Raw genomic sequence first — 21,670 nt, forward strand, 5'->3', positions numbered from 1 at the left:
TGCAGTTCTTCTTAGGAAAGATAAATAAAATTAGAAGATAAATGTTCTAGTTGTTTTACAGCCTGCAGCTTCTACACACTGTGTGCTTTCCCCATATGATCTCACTCTCCCCACACTACCAGGCCCAAGACCTCTGACAGACCAATCTCTATGGGTCACCAGCCTGCCATCCTACCCCAGCTACCACAGGCCATTCCATTTCACTCTGCCTGCCGACTATTGGCCATCCTATCTGGGCCCACAGTTGCCACAGCCAAACAAAAATACTAATAAAAATTTTTAAAAAGGAGAAAGAAAGAAGAGAAGCAGATGGAAACGATGAGCCCCTGGCTGAGCCCGAAAGCTGCATACTCCACCACCACCATCTTGGATGGAACATCCCAAGTGGATGCAACAAAGCTCTGATAACGTACTGCATCTTTAAATAAAAACTGGTGAGAGTTTGGGTGCGGTTGGCTAGGGTGAAGAGATATATTCAGAACAGTGTGCCTAGCATGAGTGCTGGAGCCCTTGTTGCTTCTCATCTATAGATTAAAACATCTTGACTTAATCAGTAAGTTGAAAATTAATTCAAACTCCAGATTGTGGTCACAATCAAGGGATGAATGGTTTACAAAATTGTCAGAGATGCTGTGCATCATATCAAATGCACATGTCAGCATAAAACCATTGTTTGCACTTACAAGCACCTCATACATAATAGACAAGCATAAAACACCTTCCGTTTGCTCTGAATTGCATTTCCCCTCTTTACTGCTTCATTTACTTGTTCAATTCTTTATGGCCTTAAATTGGCCCTCAAGTCTGTTTACCTAACTGTTGACTTATTCCAGTTTTTACTAAATTAAATTTAGTTGTATTATGGTCACTTGCTACCATCCAGGTTGTTATCTCATGTTGTGTGATTTTTAACTTTGTACACCAGGTTATAGTCCAAAGGGACAAATATTGACCAGAAATGGGTGGTGTGTTCACCTGACTGCAGATTGAGGCAAGCCCAGGAGGTTGGTATGGAATAGGTGAAATTGTTTTCACTGAAGTTACCATTTTATCTAAAAATATTGAAACCAGGTAACTGATCAGCATCAAGAAATTTGCACCTCCTGTTTTAATCGACAATTTGTATGATTAAGTACATATTGGACATCAAAAGTTGTCTGCATCTATTTGTGGGAGGGTAATGGACCATATTTCAGTCACTGTTTTTGAGCAACAGAATAGGGAGATGGTAGCATGATTTCTGAACAAAGAGAGCTGGAAGTATCTCTCTTCCTGTTTCTCACAAATACAGAAGTGCCTGATGGAAAGGTACAGTGGAAAAACAACCAGTTCCCTAACAATCTGAGAATATCAATGATGTTGTCACTTCTGAGGGTAGTAATCAACAATTGTTACTGTAGGCTCAATAACAATCCAACATCTCAAGGAATTTAAGGATTTTAAAATTCATAGCGTTATTCTTTCTGACTGTATCATACATATTTCCTATTTAAGCTTATTACCTGTATTTGTGTGTGTGATAGATGTCTATTTTTCTTTGGTTGGTAGATAATAACTTTCTCTTTTACTTAGGAAAACCTTCTAATTAGCTGTTTCATTTTGACCTTCTTAGCAAATTGTTTGATATAGCTGTGTCTTAAATAAAATTGTAGCTGCCAGCCAAGAGGGGGTTAATAAGAGGAGAGCCAAATAACCCTCCTCAACTGGTCATGACAAATGTAAGAGTGGACAACAAATTCCTAAAGTAATGATCTATACCCCATTGTTTTGTATACAGAGGAACCTTGATTATCTGAACAGGCACTGTTTCGTTCAGATAATCGATTTTACCTGAAACAAGAAAAGCCATACTGATCTAATGCTGTGCTCTACTGGAGAATTAGTTTAAATCTATAATTTTTTTTAAAGATATTTTTATTAAAAATTTAATATTTTGACAGATTTACAAAAATAAACAGAACTTTCAAGCACAAACATTAATATAAAAATAGATCTTAAATATATAATCATCAAAATTCAAAGGAATGATACTAAAGAAGAAAGAAAAACAATGAAACTCAGTTAACTACTAATCTAATCCACAATTATCCAGAGTGTATAGTTGAGTCACTTACATCCTTCAAACAAGAGAAAATGTTCTCTAATACACTCATAACAGTATAATAAAAAGGAAACTATTTCCAAACAATAAGAACAAAAAAAAATAAAACATGTTTGAATGGAGATCCTCCCCCTGGTTCTCAGGGGGCCTTACTTCCTTTCTAAAGGTCCACCATATCCTCTCCCAAACAGTGTCCCACCCTTGACCCGGGCGCTCCTTAATAGGATTTAGATATAATACCGAGCTAGAGTTAACAGTGAGCGCCCCACCCCCACCCCTCCCCACCCATACCTGAGTATATCTGATAGCATCAATGCCACGTACAAACACACATAACTATAAAATTACAACTCCAACAAATTACAGTTAAGTATAATAACATAAAATAGCAAGGGAAGACAACCCTGCTCCCAGAAGCAAAAGGAAAGTAGAGTAAAGTATCCACTTCTCCCCACGGAGTGTGGAAGAGGCAAGCCAACATAAATTGTCTCTTACGATTTATTTAAACGAGTCTAAAAGTTCCTTAGCCTCTTCTGGTGATCTAAAATTATACTCGGATCCTTCGTGGTTAAAGCATAACGTCGCTGGGTAGCGTAAGGTGTATTGAATATTTAAGTTCCTTAGACATTTCTTCACCTCATCAAACGCCTTCCTCCTTCGTGCCAAAGCCGGGGAGAAGTCCTGAAATAACATAATCTTGGATCCTTCATGGATCATGGCTTTAGGATCCTTTCCAAGATTTCTGGAGGCATCCAGGAGTATCTGCCTCTCCCCATAACTCTGCAGCCGGAACAGGACCGGGCGTGGGCGCTGGTTTGGGCCAGATCCGCGTGCTGCGACCCGGTAGGCCCACTCCACCCTTACCCGGTCAGTTTCAGCCCCCAGGTTTAAAAGCTGGGGCAGCCATCGCTCCAGAAATACTGCTAACTGTCCTTTCCCTTCTTGTTCAGGGAGGCCCAGAAGACGGATATTCTTTCTCCGATTTCTATTATCCAGGTCATCCATGTAGATTTCAAAGGCCCGGACTCTCTGCTCCAGAGCTCGCACCTGTTCTGCAGCTGTTTGTGCTGCAGCCTCGGAGGTCGTGGCCTTTAGCTCCGCCCCCTTCACTCGGCCCTGTAATTCCTCAATAGCCTGGCTGTGCTTTTGTAGCTTTTCTTCGAATGAGTTCCATCTCTGTCTGGATTCTGCGATGAAATTGACGAGTGTCGATTCCAGCCTGGCAATCATCTCTCCAAGGCCTGTTTTTACATCAGCTGCAGCCGGAGGAGGAGAGGAGGGTGGGGGAGGGGTCTTTGTTTTCTGAGAGCTGCGGGATCTCTTTGGTTTACTCATTATCCACTTAATATTAAACTGCTTAAATATAATAGTAAGCAGCTAATTAAGGTTAGAAAATGTTTTTGGGTGGTTTGGTAAGTGTGGTGGGGGTGAGTAACTCACTTTACCCAGGTTTTGGGAAGAGCTCTGTAAACTCAGACTTGCTGAGTCGCCGCCATCTTGGATCTCATAAATCTATAATTTTAATGAGTCTGCTATATAAACAAACTAATCTTTGAATTCTGCAAATTACAATTTAAACTGAGAAGGACAAAACCCTTACCATCACACACATGCTGTATATGAAATTTCAGCATAAAACAAGGTCCCGAACAGCTTCTATAATCGCAAGAGCCTTTGTCAGTTTCCAGGAACTCAGTGCTGCGATAGAAAGACAGAAACACTGCCTTGCATGTGCGTTTATTTTCTCGGCCGTTTTTTCATGAACGGCCTGGTAAAGTGGCAGGAGTACTGTAAATCACTTACTTTTGAAAAGGGCCGTATACCTAACCTTACTTAAAAAAAAAAATCCATTTGCTGATGCCTGAGGTGCTTGTGTTTCTTTGTTTTTGCTAACCCAGACAGACCCACACACACGCACACGCACGCATATATTTTGTGGGGTGAATGTGTACTTGCAGGGTTACATTGTACTTTGCTCAAAAACTGTATGAGTTTATGTAAAACTCCATTATCTCGCTTTTTAGATTAGAATCAATCTAAGCATCATGGCATAGACAGAGAACACAGGGGGCCAACACCTTCAACATATTGTCTAGCTATCACCATTGTTAACAGTTAACCTGAGAATGTAACTTTTTTATAAAAAAAAGGTTTTGTGATTTACACATGAAAGAAGTGAAACTATCACTGTATTCTAACAGATGAAAGGTTTAACAGACTACCAATTTTTCAATCTATAATTTCAGTTACATCACACTGTCAATTTTTGCTATAAATTCTGTGTGTCAGGATTGAGCCCTCCACTACCACCTGATGAAGGAGCGCCGCTCCGAAAGCTAGTGTGCTTCCGATTAAACCTGTTGGACTATAACCTGGTGTTGTGTGATTTTTAACTTTGTACACCCCAGTCCAACACCGGCATCTCCAAACCATACCACTGTGATGTAACATTTTTGCAGGACCTTGAGATCATCTTCAGATGATCCAAAATTTAGATTATTGATATTTGGATAATTAACGTTCTTCTGTAAATACTGTTTGAAAAATGTACTGGTGACTAGTAGAATGGCTGTAGGAACATAGGGAATAAGAGTAACTGGCCAATTCACTCAAAGAACCTACTCGACCATCACATATCTTCATTGCCAAGAAATCAATAAATTCCTGCCTTGAATATACTCAATGACTCAGTCTCAATGGTCTTCTGGGGCGTCATCCTATGCCTGCTGTAGCGTTCCAGCAAAGCAAAAAGCTCATTTAAGGAATGGCACCTCATTTTCTGCTCTGACATTTTACAGCTTTCAGGACTCGACTTGGAGATCAGTAACTTCTCCATTTTGATTGGGTCTTAATGGTATGTGTTTGCTCTCAGCTCAGCTCACATAACAGCCATGTTATATCTACATTATTCCTTTATTATCATTAGCTTTCTCTTTGTGTTTTGCTTTGAGTGCTCTCACTTACCTGTTCTAATTTGTTCTCCTCTGCATTTGGCAGCAGCATAAAAAGACATCATTTTCCATCTTCCTTCAGTTCTGGAGAAGGTTCATTTAATTTGAAATGTTAACTCTTTCTTTCACAACAGAAGCTGTTAGACCTGCTGAGTTTCTGTTGCATTATCCATTTTAACACATATATCTTAGCATATCAAGACTTGCCAATCTTTCAACATTTCGAAAATACTAATTTCGGAGAACTCATTTCCACCATGTGCTATCACAACACCTGGAAAAATATCATTTGATTTCCACATTAATTGATTAATGTAAATTGTGAATAGCTGGGGCCCAAGGATGTTATTAAACTTGAAAGAGAGCTGAAGAAACTTACAATGATGTTGCCAGGACTCAACGGTCTGAGTTATAGGCAGAGGTTGGACAAACTAGGACATTTTTCTTTAGAGTATCGGAGAGTATCATGTCTAAGATCATGAGAAGCATGGACAGGGTGATTGCACTCAGTCTTTTTCCCAGGGTTGTGGAATCAAGGACTAGAGGGCATCAGTTTAAAGTTAGAGGGGAAAGAATAAAAGAAAACCTGAGGGGCAACCTTTTTACACAGAGGGTGGTGTGCACATGGTTGAGTGGAAGCGATTGAGGCAGGTACGTTAATAACATTTAAAAGGCTCTTGGACAAATATATGGGTAGGAAACATTCAGAAGGACATTGGCCAAGTGCAGGGAAGTGTGATGAGAGTGGATGGACATTTGGTCGGCATGGACCAGCTTGTGACAAAGGGCCTGTCCCCTTGCTGTAGGATTTTATGGCTACGCTCCACTGATCATCTACTAAACTGGGAATAACCCATTTCATACAGTCATGGAGATCTGCAGCACAGAAAAATAGACATTTAGCTTATAACACCCACGCACTGCTGCCTCACAGTGCCAGAGACCCGGGTTCAATTCCCACCTCAGGCAACTGTCTTTGTGGAGTTTGCACATTCTCCCTGTGTCTGCGTGGGTTTCCTCCGGGTGCTCCGGTTTCCTCCCACAATCCAAAAATGTGCAGGTTAGGTGAATTGGCCATGCTAAATTGCCTGTAGTGTTAAGTGAAGGGATAATTGTAGGGGAATGGGTCTAGGTGGTTTGCGCTTCAGAGGGTTGGTGTGGACTTGTTGGGCTGAAGGGCCTGTTTCCACACTGTAAGTGATCTAATCTAATTTAACCATTCTGACCTCATTTCTAGCATTTGGCTGACTTGGCCTTGACCTTGGCATTGCAAATGCACATCTAAATGTTTCTTACATGTTGTGAGGGTTTTTAACTGTATACCCACACAGGTGGTGAGTTCCAAATTCCCGCCACCCTCTGGGTGAAAAGGTTTTGTCTCATCTCATCTGAATTTTCTGTCCTTTACCTTAAATCTGTGCTCCTTGCATTAAAATAAATATAAGTGGTGGCCTAGTAGTATTTTTGCTAGGCTATTAATCTAGAGACCCCAGATAACATTCTGGAGACCTGAGGTTGAATCCCATGGCAGATGGTGGAGTTTGAATTCAATAATAATTGGGAAATAAGAGTCGAATGATGACCATGAAACCATTGGAAAAACCAATCTAGTTCACTAGCGTCCTTTAGGGAAAGAAACCTGCCATCCTTAATAAAAACCAAAAGAACTGTGAATTCTGGAAATCCGAAACAAAAGCAGAAATTGCTGGAAAGACTCAGCAGATCTGACAGCAGTTTTGGAAGGAAATCAAGTGTTCTACTCTCAGGAAGAGTTACTGAAGCAAATCTACCACTCCTACCTGGTCTGGCGTACATATGACTCCAGACTCACAGCAATGTTGTTGACTCTTAACTTCCTTCTGGAAAATGAGGAATGTGCTATTAATGCCAGCCCATTCTTTGATGCCCATATCCTGTGATTGCATTTAAATAAAAATCTAACCTTGCCAAATTATCTTGTGCCTTAACTGGTCTATAATTTCTATGTCTTCTCAATTTGCTTGCTGTCTCTTCTGATTTTGGCAATTGTTCTTCCCCTGAACCTTGAACCAATTTTGCAGAAATCTAAAGCCTTCCCTGCTGTATTATCTCCTCAGCTACACATTAATTTGAGTTAACCTCTTGTTTCTATACTCATTCATATGTAGCATCAGGTGTAATCTGGCAATGACTAACTTTTGGGTCCTGTTCTTTCCTCTACTTCCTAGCTCCCTAAATTCTGCTTTCAGGACCTCATCCCTTTTCATACCTTTTTCTTTTTTTTGTACCGTGATCTTTGTCTGTTTGCCTTCCATGTTCACAATGTCCTGCACCTGTTCATTGACATCTTTGATACTGTACCAGAGAGGCAAATTACAATCCTGGCATCTCTTTTGTTGCTGCAAAAATGCCTGTCTGATCCCCTTGCAATTTAGTCCCCTACCACTATTGCTGTACTGTTGTTCTGCCCCTCTCACAGCAGGCCCATTCATGGAGCCATGAAGTTGCCTTCCACTGTTTTCCCCAGGATAGTCACCTCCTCCAGCAGTATCCAAAACAATATATTTGTTACAGAAGGGCCATTAGAGAGTCATGCAATGCCTGTTATTTTCTCAACCAATCCATGCAAATGTGTTATCCCCAAGTTTATGTGTTGTAATTTAACTTACTTGTGTGGGACCTTATTGAAAACTTCCTGAAGATCCAAACACCCCACATCCACTGACTCTGCTCATCTCTGCTTGATACATCTTCAAAAGACTTAGAGTTTTATCAAACATGATTTTCCCTTTGCATTTATGTCAACTCTGCCCGATCTTAACATTGTTTCCAGGTGTTCCGTTAGTACCCAGTCCTGTTATTAGTATTCAGTGCATTGTCAATGTTCTGATTGTCCATATTAAATATTTTGACAGTTCGGTGTCCAGGGTGAATTGATTTGATTGAAAATAGGATCTAAAACCCCTGAAGACAGGAGTACCTCCTGATAAAATTGATTGTTACAGCCCATCTACCTTCCCTTGGGGGGGGAAAAAAAAAACTGGAAACGACATCATTCACTTTATGAATCCAAGACCTGTGAATAGCGAGGTGGGGCATATGATCAGCAGTTCATAGGAGACTCTCTCTGATGATGTTACCTAGTCAGGGTGACAAAATGTCTGAAAACAAACCTTCCAGCTCAGCAAGCTAACTTGCTTACTCATTATCAACCAGAGCTACAAATCTTCTCAAATATTGCTAATAATTAATGCTGTTTCCTTTGCTGTTTGTGATCTTTTACTTAAAAACTGATGAATTAACCTTTTACAACAACACCGCATATGAAAAGCTTCATTTCATTCGTAGTGGCGATGTCGTCCATTTTTAAGCAACCATACTGTGATTCAAATTCTTGTTTTTATATGTGCTTGTTTTTTTGCTTCATTCCAAATTTATTTTTAAACTGCTAAAGTACAGGCAGTACTTTAAAGATGTTCACATCTTAGATGTGACTGTATAAATGGTTGATTCCAATTTGTAAAGCTTATTTAAGTCATCCTGAAATAATTTCTCCCTGATATTCAAATATGAATTTAATTATAATTTTCAGGTCCCTGTCTGATTTTTACTGTTTGTTTAAACCTGATTATCTTTCATATTATCTATTAATTACAGCAGCACTTGTTTAATGAGATTGGATTGGTTTACCATTGACAGCAATTCAGTGCTTTGACCTACCGTCTATAAACAGGCATTGATGATACCTTGGATAATTGTCAAATTAGCTCAATTTGTAAGGGGTTGTACCACTGGGATTTGTATTCACAGCAAATTAAAGTTGAAAATTAAATTAGTTCTTAAAAGCCCATTCTTCCTCATTCGTAAGGATTCCAAAAAGCATTTGGATTTACCACACTCGAAATACACGGTCCCCTTAAGCAACGTTTCTTGACTCTCCTAAACTCGTTCATAAAAGGAATAAGAACAAGAAAGCAAAAGAAGCAAGGATGAAGTCAGGAAAAACTTTTTCACTCAGGTTTTTAAGGAATGGAATGCTGGAAGTGTAGTGGCAGCAGCTGAGTTGAGGCATTCAAGGAGCCATTAGGTGATAATTTGGGTAAAAAATAATGTGCAGTAACCTGGGGGAGAAGTACAAGATTGCTGCTTATTTAATGAGCCAGTGCAGACAACGAATGGCAGCCCCCTGCATCGTAATACTTCTATGATTCTTTATTTGCTTTAATTTTAAAAATGTCATAAGTATATGAATCCATCATTTTTAATGCCTATCAGTTACATTAATACACAGATAATTTCAAGTTAATAGAGTTTGTGTACACATGATTTTGATTGTGAGATAGATAAAGTGCAACTGCTGATCCTGTACAGGTTTTAGGGGTTGCTTATGCTAGTGCCAATAACAGTAGTGCTTTTGGAGTGTCGACTGGTATTATTGGAAGATTCTGATTGTAAAGTGGTGTGTACAGCATTCAGATCCAGCTTGAAACAAAAGCATCTATGATTATTATTTTAAAGTTACCAACAGTATCCATTTTCCAATATCCTGGAAAGGCCTTGCAGAGAAATGGGAATGATGTCAGAAATTAAAATGTGATATTTGTATTTATTGGAGCCATGTAGTTTCATGGCTGCTTGCTGTGCCTTACGGCACTATGGCGTGTGGCATTTATTTTCCTCCTCTTTTGATGATGGGGGAGTTAGCTCTCCGCTTGTTAGATTGGTGCCTAGCACAAAAGAAGTTAGCATTGATTGTTAGCAATCAGTCATCATTGTCTGAGTTTCTGGGGCTATGGCCTAGATCCAGCAGTGGCCTTCCCTTCAATATAAGGCATGAAGTAGGGATGTTCATGGATGGTTGCACAGTTTTCACTTCCATTTGCAATGGTTTGGATAATGAAGTTTATATCCAAGTGTAGCAAGAACTGTGTAACTTTCAGACTTGGACTAATGAATCACAAGTAACATTTTGGCTACACAAATGTCAAACAATGATAATTTTCAACAGGCAAGAATTAAACAACCTCCCTTAGAAATGTATAAGCATCATTATTGTCTGAATCCCATCAGCAGTGTTCCAGGGTCTATGAGAGAGTCACTGTTGACCAGAAACTTAATTGGATCAGCCACATAAATAGTGTGAACGTTTTGGGTCCAGTGACCTTTCTTAAGAAACCTTAACTCTGTTTTCTCTCCACAGATGCTAACAGACCTGCTGAGATTCTCTAACAATTTCTATTTTTGTTTTTATCATACAAATAGTGTCTCTGCAAAGGCAGACAGATGCTAGGTAGCTCAGGGCCTGACTCTCAAAGCCTTTCTGCCTTCTTAAAGACAGAAGTCAAAAGTTGATGAAATGTATCCAGTTTAGTGTTCTTTTCAAGCATTCAAAGTCTCTCATTGTTTATCATTACATCCTTCCTTGAATATTCAGACTCTCTACCACTGATCCACATTAACCAAGGCTTTTTGACAATGATATACAACTGTCCACTACCTAGAAGAAAAAGGCAGCAGACCCATTGAAACATTACCACCCACAACTTCTCCTCTAAGTCACATGCCATCTTCACTTGAAAATGTGTTGCTGTTCCTTCATTGTTGCTAGCTCAAAGTTCTGGAACTCATTACCTAACTTAACTGTTGTAATATAACACTGCTGTTAAATTACACAGATGGCAATGGCTCAAAAAGATATACTTGTAAACACAAGGGCAAAAGAAATTGGAGCAGGAGAAGTCTGTTGAACTCCTTGATCCTGCTTTTCCATTCAATAGAAACATACCTGGATCTGATTTGTGGACTTAACTGTTTTCTTCCCTATCTCTGATAACCTTCAGTTCCCTTGTAAGTGAAAACTCTGCCTTAACTCAGCCTTGAATATATTCAATGATCCAACCTCAGTTACTTTCCAGAAGAGAGAGTTCAATGCTTAATCAGCTTCTGAATTCCTCCTCATCTCAGTCTTAAGTGGGATAAGACAGCAATTGACATTCTTAGGGGTTTAATTCCACTGCTGGTGACATTTTGTCAGCAACAGGGCAGTTATCAGGCTGGAAACCCAAAAAGCAAATCCTATTTTCTTGCACATTCCTAGGGGATCCTTCATAGGCACACAAGTGTCTCCTTTCAGAACCTGGAAAAGGCAAGGTAGGGGAAGAGGGGGCTGTTGTGATCTACCAATCCCTGCTTGCTCTTCTGATTACTCTATCTGTCTCTCCCCCACACATGCACACCCCAAGCAACCTTCTTTGCTTGGCTCCGATCCTGCCATTCCTCACTGAGCCTGATCTGTTTCTCTGTTATGGTGCATCGTTGATGGCAATGAGAATTTACCAGTCTCTAGTTGCCAACTCTTGTTTAAAATCTGATTGAAGATTTGTAGCTCGGGTGTCCGTTGTTGTGGTTCTGCTCGACGAGCTGGAAGTTTTTGCTGCAAACGTTTCGTTCCCTGGCTAGGGAACATCATCAGTGCTGTTGGAGCCTCGTGTGAAGCGCTGCTTTGATGTTTCTTCCGGTATTTATATTGGTTTGTTCTTGCCGCTTCCGGGTGTCAGTTTCAGCTGCCATATACAAACCACTACAGCTGAAACTGACACCCGGAAACGGCAAGAACATCCATCAACAGACACATCGACCTGGACCCCACATACAAATCACTGCAGTTGAAACTGACACCCGGAAGCGGCAAGAACAAACCAATATAAATACCGGAAGAAACATCAAAGCAGCGCTTCACACGAGGCTCCAACAGCACTGATGATGTTCCCTAGCCAGGGAACAAAACGTTTGCAGCAAAAACTTCCAGCTCAGCGAGCAGAACCACAACGACTAGGATTTCTTTTTGACGGTCAGGAACTGTGTTGGATTTAATGAAAAGGAGACAATGCAATACTGTCTTCAGATGACAGGTCAGAGCCCTATACTCCTTATTAAATTTTGGCTCGTGTATGAACTAATTACAAAGGTAAGCCACACCATACGAACATCTCACTTTAATTCACCTATACTTTCCAATCAGCCTCAATCCTATATTTCTTAGAGTTTCCCTCAATTTCTTTTAGCTAAGTTTACCAACGAAAGCTACAAAATTAACCTCATGAGATATTCATTTTACTTCACTTCTCTTTCACCTAAACTTCAGCAAGAGGCAGGAGTTGAGGCCTCATCTAGAATACTGTGTCCAATTCTGGTCGCCAGATTATAGAAATGATATCATCAAGCTAGAGAGGGTTCAGAAGAGATTTACCAAGGTGTTGCTGGGTATGGAAGGTTTGAGTTATAAAGAAAGGCTGGATAGATTGGGACTTTATTCACTGGAGCGTAGGAGTTTCAGAGGTGACCCGATAGAAGTTTACAAAATAATGAGAGGTATAGATACAGTTAATGGTAGTAGTCTTCTCCAAAGATGGTGAATTTCAAGATTACTGGGCACATTTTTAAGGCGAGAGGAGAGAGATTTAATAAAAACATGATGGCTAATTTGTTTACACAGAAAGTGGTTTATGTGTGGAATGAACTTCTTGAAGAAGTGATGGATGTGGGTACAATTATGACTTTAAACAGACATTTAGATGGTTACATGAATAGGAATGTTTTGGAGAGAAATGGGCCAGGAGCATGCAGATGAGACTAGTTTAGTTTGGGATTATGTTTGGCATGCACTTGTTGGACCAAACGGTTGTGTCTCTGATTAGGGCTATTAATCTGTTTCAATCATGGAGCCCTGGCTGATAGATCAGCAGGAGTGTCAGTCACCCTGTTCACTCTGAGAGCTAGCCCTGAGGGAGCTACATCATTGTCAAGGACTCCCCATGTGTAAATAAAGGGTAATTTGATGATAGAATACTGGCTTGTGTGGAATTATTTCAGTGATGAAGATAGAAAAGCACATTCTTGAAGACATTCACTTACAAATATTGTCTTTCAGTTGGAATATGCATTTATGGCATTATTCCATCATTTGGGAAGCTTGACTCATTTGATCCTGCTGTCAAAGACTGGGCTCAGTATGGGCAAAGAATGTGTTACTTTTTCTGGGCAAATGACATTGGGGTAGATGAAGAGTAATTCTCCTGACAGTTATAGACCCTCAGTTTTTTTCAGTTATTAGAAGTCTTAACTTCCCCTGAGGCACCAGATATTAAAATAGTTCAAGATTTGACACATTTAGTTAAGAAATATTATTACTCCAAGCCTTCTCTAATTCTGAGATACTCTGTTTTTCTTGGCCATTCGAGAACCAGGAGAATCTGGATTGGCATTTGTGACTAGTTAAGATGAAAAGCAGAGGCTTGTATCTTTGGTTTAACCCATAATGAGATGCTGAAAGACTGTTTGGTATGTAGGATTAATGATGTGACCATACTAGCTGAATCCCAACTTGACTTCAAGCAGGCACAACAACTGGCTTTATCATTGGAAAATGCGACAAAATGGAGCCTTTATTTTGCAGGGTCTTCTGATGGAAGTGGACACCCTCGCCAGTACAGCTGAGCTTGGGGAATATCACTTGAATGAAGGACTACACATATCATGAACAGAGGTCAGCCCACAACAAAACTCCAAAAGAAAGCCACCCTCTGCCAAATTTTTCTTTGGTGATACACAGTTGGTGGTACTGGTTAAATTTTTCTTTTGGATCTGTACCAGCAAGCCCTTGTAGTTGCTTCTGGTATGTGGATTCAAGACAGCAAAAGAGTTCCACTCAACCTAATTTGAGTAAGAGAACTCATAGGTCAGTATTTAGGAGTGTATATGGCCTGAAAGGTCCACATATATCTGGTTTGGCCTAGTTAAATTGCTTAGAAACATGCAGAGCCAATCAAAATAAACGTCTGGTTAAATGGTCACCCAGTTCTAATGAAGTAGATACCAGTATTGCTTTCTCAGTGATTGCAGGATCCGTCTTTAACAAAATTCACTCTGGACTCCAACCTTTAAGTTTGTGCAAGACCTCATCCAGACTAAGAGACTATATTGGGGAACTTCTACAAATTAAGGATAGAACTTCAGTTTTGGTCTCTAATGAGAAACAGCTAGTTCAGTTACCACTAATTGTAGTAAAAGGGCCCAAGTGTGATGGAGCGAAATTGGTTGGGAACAATTCATCCAGATTGGCTCAACATTTTTCGATTAGAAAGTGGCTGCCTGAGTGGAGTCCTATTAAATACCCAGAGATTTTCAAGGAGGCCTAGGGATGATCAGAAGCCCTGGCCTGCATGTTGACCAGGAAGCAATTCAATGATTTTGCAATGCCCACCAGTGCTATTTGCTTTACTGACAAAGGTTTTGGGTGGTTTGGTGGTCCTGGGGTTCAAAATTCAATTCTAGCCCTGGGTGACTGCCTGTGTGAAGTTTGCACATTCTCCTGTGTCTGTGTGGATTTCCTTCAAGTGCTCCGGTTTCCTCCCATGGTCCAAGGATATGCAAGATAGATGGTTTGGCCACCCGAAATTTCCCATAAATTCCAGGAAAGTGCAGGCTAGGTGGATTAGTGATGCGAATTGCAGGGTTATAGGGATAATGCTGGGGGAAGGGCCAGGGTGGGTAAACCTGAGCCACCTCCATCTGGCAGGTATACAGTTGGTGATGCCACCACCAGAAGAGTCCGTGATAGTTTTAAATTTTATAGATGCACTTCCAGTCACAGCTGACAGTATCAGACCTTGGACACAGAAAGATCCACTCCTAGCAAAGCTAATCAGCTGATGTTGATGGGGGGAACCTCGGAGCTGAAAATGTGTTGCTGGAAAAGTGCAGCAGGTCAGGCAGCATCCAAGGAACAGGAAACTCGACGTTTCGGGCATAAACCCTTCATCAGGAAACATCCTGATGAAGGGCTTATGCCCGAAACGTCGAGTTTCCTGTTCCTTGGATGCTGCCTGACCTCCTGCGCTTTTCCAGCAACACATTTTCAGCTCTCATCTCCAGCATCTGCAGACCTCACTTTCTCCGGGGGGAACCTCAGGGCTGTCACAACCAGAACTGAATCCGTTTATGACCTGGAGAGACCAGATGACAGTAGAAGATGGCATATTATTATGGGAACAAGAGTGACTGACTCAAGTTGCCTCTAGTTACTGGATGAACTCTACCAGGGTCATCCAGGGATTTCCAAAATGAAAATGTTAGCGAGACTGTTTGGTCAGGATTGGATGCAGACATAGCCGTATTAATGGACCAGTGTCCAGAGTGCCAACAAGGACAAAAAGTACCATCAGCAGCTGCCCCCACTTTGTGCAGTAGCTGGATGAACCCTAGATTCGGCTACACGCTGTCTGTGCAGGTTCTTTCATGGGCTCAGTATTCCTAGTTATGTGGACACCCACTCAACGTGGCTGGATGTGCATTTGTCAAACATGGGGACGACAATAAAAGAGCTGTGCGCTTCTTTTTCAATACATGGACTCTCTCGGAAATGTTGTCACACTTATGCTAATGGAAAGAAAATTCCGCACTAGGTTAGATATGATCTTCCTAGACCTGATGTCGGCTGGTGAAATGGCATCAGGAAGGCTAATGGTAGACACAAGGCCCTGCTAAGTGAGAGAGACTGTTTACTTCAGCCAATGAAGTTTGGTGTAGGAACTACTGGAATGGCTCTCCATGGGGAAGAGGCATGGTTGACGTGAGGTGAGGTCGAATGATGTATCAAATTTGGGTAGGTACAACAGTCCTGAACAAGCACGTGAGCCATATGAAAATTGCAAATTTGCAAATGGCGTGAGAGCAGAACGTGCCTGGCTCCTCGACAGCCTTTCCAACTATTCCGGAATCCACAGGTTCTCCGTCTCTGCATTGAAGATGCCTCGGAAGATGGACATGGCGGATGTCACCACCTTGACACCTTTGCTGCCTGAAGAAGAGAATGAATCGCTTCCAAGAAGCACCAGGTGCAAAAGGCGATTGATTCAAGGAATTTTTGTTGTAGTGTTTCAGTACAGCGTTTAAAAATAAGACCAATGTCAGTTTTCCATTTTAAAACCTGTACCAAAAGTTTGTTTTCCCTTTCTCTTTGCAGTGATCCAATGATAGTTTTCCTTAAAGTGCAGGGAAATCATGCTGGAAAGAATTATAGCATGTGCAACAAATATATCCTCATGGAACAGTAAATTATTATTGTTGGCTCTGAACACTGACAGAATATCATGAGTTCAATGACGTTGCAGACTTCCAGGGTTGTGGGGACTGACATATTGGACATGCTTACAATCATGTGATTCCCAAAAGCAGGAATATTTGGAATCTGCTAAATTTCAGCTCCAGTTATTAGGCTTGCAGGAAACACCTTTTGCATGCTTCTCAACATTGTTGTGCTTAGGATGTTAGGAAGGGTGACCACCAGGAAAAGGAGATGTCTGCTCCTTTTTATATATGTATAAACTGGCTTTTTTTGAGTTCAACTAATGCTTTTGATTTTTGCTGTTGGTTTTTGAGGCGGAGATCCTGCGTTCAGTGTTACTGTGAAAAGTAAAACAAATCCTTGGTAGTTTGTATAACTACAAGAAGAAAGTGAGGACTGCACATGCTACAATTCTGCACATCATGGAGCCTCATTCTACAATAAATAAAACTAAGCATTGCAGTTTGGTCATGTAGATGTAGAGCAAAACCTGTTCCTGTTTTCCAGGCATCTTGAGCTAACCTGTATTTCACAATCGTAAGTATAGCTTCTTCTTACCTTGTTGTCTTAGCCTACTCACCACCTTTCCATTTAGATGTTCAATGACAATGAGTGGCAGTGCTGGTTATTTGTTTTTAAGCAGTGTACTGAGAGAGATATTGCTGTGATTTGAATGCTGCATTTATCACTCTAAAACATAAGTTTGTAAATACAAGTAGTTTTGAACATTTGGAATACAGGCTTAGTACAGCATTACAGTCTTAAGGCCCCAAACAAATGGATTGAGACTGAGGTCAGTGAAAATTACGTAATTGACTAGCATTTCACGCTTTTCAGTATTTGCTATTAAACGATCAGTGCTCCAAGTTTCAGTAATGCCAACTCTTTAGTACTTTTGTATTCAAGAAACCAACAGTGTGTATATTGGAGACCATTGTTTGCTGACTTCCCATGTTCACATTATGAGCTGAACTACTTTTTATTTTAAGAACCTTGCAGTCTTTGGAGATGGGACAGTAATTTGAAATGGAGTGATCGAACTTTAGAGCTGTACAGTTATCTTGTCTCACTGTATCAGATGCAGCCAGCTGGTAGTCACAAATGCAGGAACCTGACTCTTAACATGCATAATTGGATGTATATGCTTTCAGTCACATTTAACTCCTCATACAGATCATATCTGTGACAAATTATAGTTGGTGTATGTTATGTTAGTATAGTGCCTTTTGAAGAGACATGTTGCATGAACACTGGTGAGTCCAGGTTGTGGGCTTGGTCAGACTTGTATTGAGCATTTACAGAGTGAGTGAGCATGAGAAAAAAGAAGAGGAATTCTATTATTCGTTCACTGCTGTATCCTAAAATTAGACCAACAGGGTCAGATAGCACCCATGGAAAGAAAGCAAGCTAACATTTCAAGTCTATATGACTCTCCCTCATACTTCACTTAAACTCTGATAAAGAATCATCCAGACTCTGTTAGCTTGTCCACTTTCCATGGATGCTGTCTGAACTGCTGTGTTCTCTACCATTTGTTGTTTTCAGTACAGATTACAGAATCTGCAGTAATTTGCTCCTACTTAGGAAATTTGAACTTTAAATTGGAAGCAATCCAGAGCACCTGGCTCACCATTTGGGAGCTCTGGCACAGAGGTAAGGCAAGGTAGAGGAGTCCCATATTCAGATTTAAAAATTAGTCAAAGGCATTACAATTCAGCTGGGTGCAAACCTGAGGCAATAATATCAAATTTTAAGAAAGTTTTAAATATAGCAATGACCTGGTTGTGCACCCCAAATTTAAAACAAAATGGCAGGCCAATTTAGTGTCATTGAACCCTTTGAAAGCTGTTCAGGTCTACACCGAAGGATTATATACTATATTGCATAGGTAGAATTGCAGATGAATATGGTTAACCCATGCCCCTTAGTACTATAGGTAGTAATTTACTTTTAATTTACTTAGAAGCCTTGTCTAGCCAGACAGAGCTGGAAACACAACACACCAGGAGTTAATTGGTATTTTGGAGGACCATTGTGGCCCAAAACCTGTACTGATTGTGGAGAGGTTCACAAAAGCAAATAATTACCAACTGGTAGGCCACAAGAAAGATGTGGATGCTGCTGGTGCCTTTTGCACTCCAATGAGGAATTTGAATTGAATGTCCTGACAGTTCAGGGCAAAATGCATACATTCTGGGTTACACCTAAATTTAATGGGAAGCCCATGGTGATAGTGCAGCTGTGGGATTAGGTTGCTGAACTACCCCTTCATATTATGGAAGGAAATGTATCCATATGTGGGTGTTTGTGGCTACAGAAACTGAAATTGAATTGTGGGGAGCTGTGAACAAATTGGTCGACTCTAAGCTAATCTAGAAGATATCTGAAATAAGTACTGTGGTGCCAGCGAAGGCATCCTTGGAGAAAGGAAGGAGAGAGTCCAAGTTAAACTCCAGTTGAAGTCAAATAGTCAACCACAACGTCTGAAGGGACGCTCTTAAAAAACGGATTGTCTACACAATGAGGCTGTCCACTAAATCTAAATCTTAAATCTCGATCTTAAAACCACACTGGATATTGCCATGCACATCTGTACAAAAGCACAGGCAGAACTGTTGAGGCTGGTGTACTTTGGTATACTCAAGCCAGTGATGACCAGTGATTGGGCAGCCCTGGTCATATTTATTTATTTATTTATTTATTTATTCATGAGATGACAGCGTCACTAGCTAGACCACTATTTATTGCCAATCTTGGAGGGCAGTTAAAAGTCAACCTTGCTGTAGGTTTGGAGTCTCATGTAGGCTAGACCGGGTAAGGATGCCAGTTTCCTTCCCTAAATAACATAAGTGAGTCATTTTTGTGTTTATCAAACAATTGACAATGATTTCATGGTCATCATTAGACTACTAATTCCAGACTTTTATTGAATTCAAATTCCACCATCTGCTGTGGTGGTACTCGAATTTGCGTCCCTAGGATATTTCCAGGGTGTCTGAATTAAAATCCAGTGATAATACCATTGAAGTTAAGAATCACAAGGTTACAGTCCAACAATTATTAAAGCTCACTTGAGAATGTAACTTTTAAAAAAAAGTTTTGTGATTTACATATGAAAGAACTGACACCAACATGGTCATTCTAAAGGATGATAGACTTAACAAACAATCCAAGTCTTTTTCAGTTTATAATTTCAGTTACATCAACTTTTGCTATAAATTCTGTGTCTTACAATCTTAGTCTCCACAATCCCCTGATGAAGGACCAGCACTCTGAAAGCTAGTGCTTCCAAATAAACCTGTTGGACTATAACCTAGTATTGTGTGATTTGTATAGCCCAGTACAACACCGACATCTCCAAATCATGACTACCACTGCAAATCACAACAGAGGGACTCATCTGAATCTGTAGTGACTTCAATTGTTAAACCAGCGGTTGGTGCAGATAAACACCTATTGCTCTTGATCATACTTACTGATCTGGATCAAAGATCTGTTCACTGGTCTGACATAGGACAAAAATTCATAAAAGGTGTGTCTTTTGTAGACCTATCTGCAGATCCAACACCTGCTGACTATAATGAGTCATCGGAAGTGATTTTGCCATATAAGGCTTGTGTTTAGGATCATGTCAGGCTCAACCTTGGTTCAGAGGCTCTGGATGGTCAAAGCACAGCAGGTTAGGCAGCATCTCAGGAATAGAGAATTCGACGTTTCGAGCATAAGCCCTTCATCAGGAATAAGAGAGAGAGAGCCAAGCAGGCTGAGATAAAAGGTAGGGAGGAGGGACTAGGGGGAGGGGCGATGGAGGTGGGATAGGTGGAAGGAGGTCAAGGTGAGGGTGATAGGCCGGAGTGGGGTGGGGGCGGAGAGGTCAGGAAGAGGATTGCAGGTTAGGAGGGCGGTGCTGAGTTGAGGGAACCGACTGAGACAAGGTGGGGGGAGGGGAAATGAGGAAGCTGGAGAAATCTGAATTCATACCTTGTGGTTGGAGGGTTCCCAGGCGGAAGATGAGGCGCTCCTCCTCCAGCCGTCGTGTAGTTGTGTTCTGCCGGTGGAGGAGTCCAAGGACCTGCATGTCCTCGGTGGAGTGGGAGGGGGAGTTAAAGTGTTGAGCCACGGGGTGATTGGGTTGGTTGGTTCGGGCGGCCCAGAGGTGTTCTCTGAAGCGTTCCGCAAGTAAGCGGCCTGTCTCACCAATATAGAGGAGGCCACATCGGGTGCAGCGGATGCAATAGATGATGTGTGTGGAGGTACAGGTGAACTTGTGGCGGATATGGAAGGATCCCTTGGGGCCTTGGAGGGAAGCGAGTGTGGAGGTGTGGGCGCAAGTTTTACATTTCCTGCGGTTGCAGGGGAAGGTGCCGGGGGTGGAGGTTGGGTTGGTGGGGGGTGTGGATCTGACAAGGGAGTCACGAAGGGAGTGGTCCTTGCGGAACGCTGATAGGGGAGGGGAGGGAAATATATCCTTGGTGGTGGGGTCCGTTTGGAGGTGGCGGAAATGGCGGCGGATAATACGTTGTATGCGCAGGTTGGTGGGGTGGTAGGTGAGAACCAGTGGGGTTCTGTCTTGGTGGCGGTTGGAGGAGCGGGGCTCAAGGGCGGAGCAGCGGGAAGTGGAGGAGATGCGGTGGAGGGCATCGTCGATCACGTCTGGGGGGAATCTGCGGTCCTTGAAGAAGGAGGCCATCTGGGCTGTGCGGTGTTGGAATTGGTCCTCCTGGGAGCAGATGCGGCGGAGACGAAGGAATTGGGAATATGGGATGGCGTTTTTACAGGGGGCAGGGTGGGAGGAGGTGTAGTCCAGGTAGCTGTGGGAGTCAGTCGGTTTATAATAGATGTCTGTGTTGAGTCGGTCGCCCGAGATAGAAATGGAAAGGTCTAGGAAGGGGAGGGAGGAGTCTCCATTTCTATCTCGGGCGACCGACTCAACACAGACATCTATTATAAACCGACTGACTCCCACAGCTACCTGGACTACACCTCCTCCCACCCTGCCCCCTGTAAAAACGCCATCCCATATTCCCAATTCCTTCGTCTCCGCCGCATCTGCTCCCAGGAGGACCAATTCCAACACCGCACAGCCCAGATGGCCTCCTTCTTCAAGGACCGCAGATTCCCCCCAGACGTGATCGACGATGCCCTCCACCGCATCTCCTCCACTTCCCGCTGCTCCGCCCTTGAGCCCCGCTCCTCCAACCGCCACCAAGACAGAACCCCACTGGTTCTCACCTACCACCCCACCAACCTGCGCATACAACGTATTATCCGCCGCCATTTCCGCCACCTCCAAACGGACCCCACCACCAAGGATATATTTCCCTCCCCTCCCCTATCAGCGTTCCGCAAGGACCACTCCCTTCGTGACTCCCTTGTCAGATCCACACCCCCCACCAACCCAACCTCCACCCCCGGCACCTTCCCCTGCAACCGCAGGAAATGTAAAACTTGCGCCCACACCTCCACACTCGCTTCCCTCCAAGGCCCCAAGGGATCCTTCCATATCCGCCACAA

At 42.0% G+C, this 21,670-nt stretch overlaps 1 protein-coding gene across 5 annotated transcripts in view; it reads left to right on the plus strand.

The window, feature by feature from the left end:
• Positions 1 to 21,670, plus strand: part of arhgap32b (Rho GTPase activating protein 32b) — a 574,866-nt gene that overhangs the window by 183,517 nt on the left and 369,679 nt on the right. The window contains exon 1 of one of the 5 annotated variants that reach the window (XM_060846662.1): positions 13,503 to 13,576. The exons of the other annotated variants lie outside the window; for them this stretch is intronic. Within the exon in view, the coding sequence (XP_060702645.1) occupies positions 13,548 to 13,576 (29 nt within the window). The 5' untranslated portion in view covers positions 13,503 to 13,547. Of the gene's footprint in view, positions 1 to 13,502; positions 13,577 to 21,670 lie in introns of those variants that run through there. 5 annotated transcript variants of the gene reach the window in all.

This window comes from Hemiscyllium ocellatum, chromosome 29 (genome assembly GCF_020745735.1).
Source record: "Hemiscyllium ocellatum isolate sHemOce1 chromosome 29, sHemOce1.pat.X.cur, whole genome shotgun sequence".
In the NCBI taxonomy this organism is placed as follows: Eukaryota; Metazoa; Chordata; class Chondrichthyes; order Orectolobiformes; family Hemiscylliidae; genus Hemiscyllium; species Hemiscyllium ocellatum.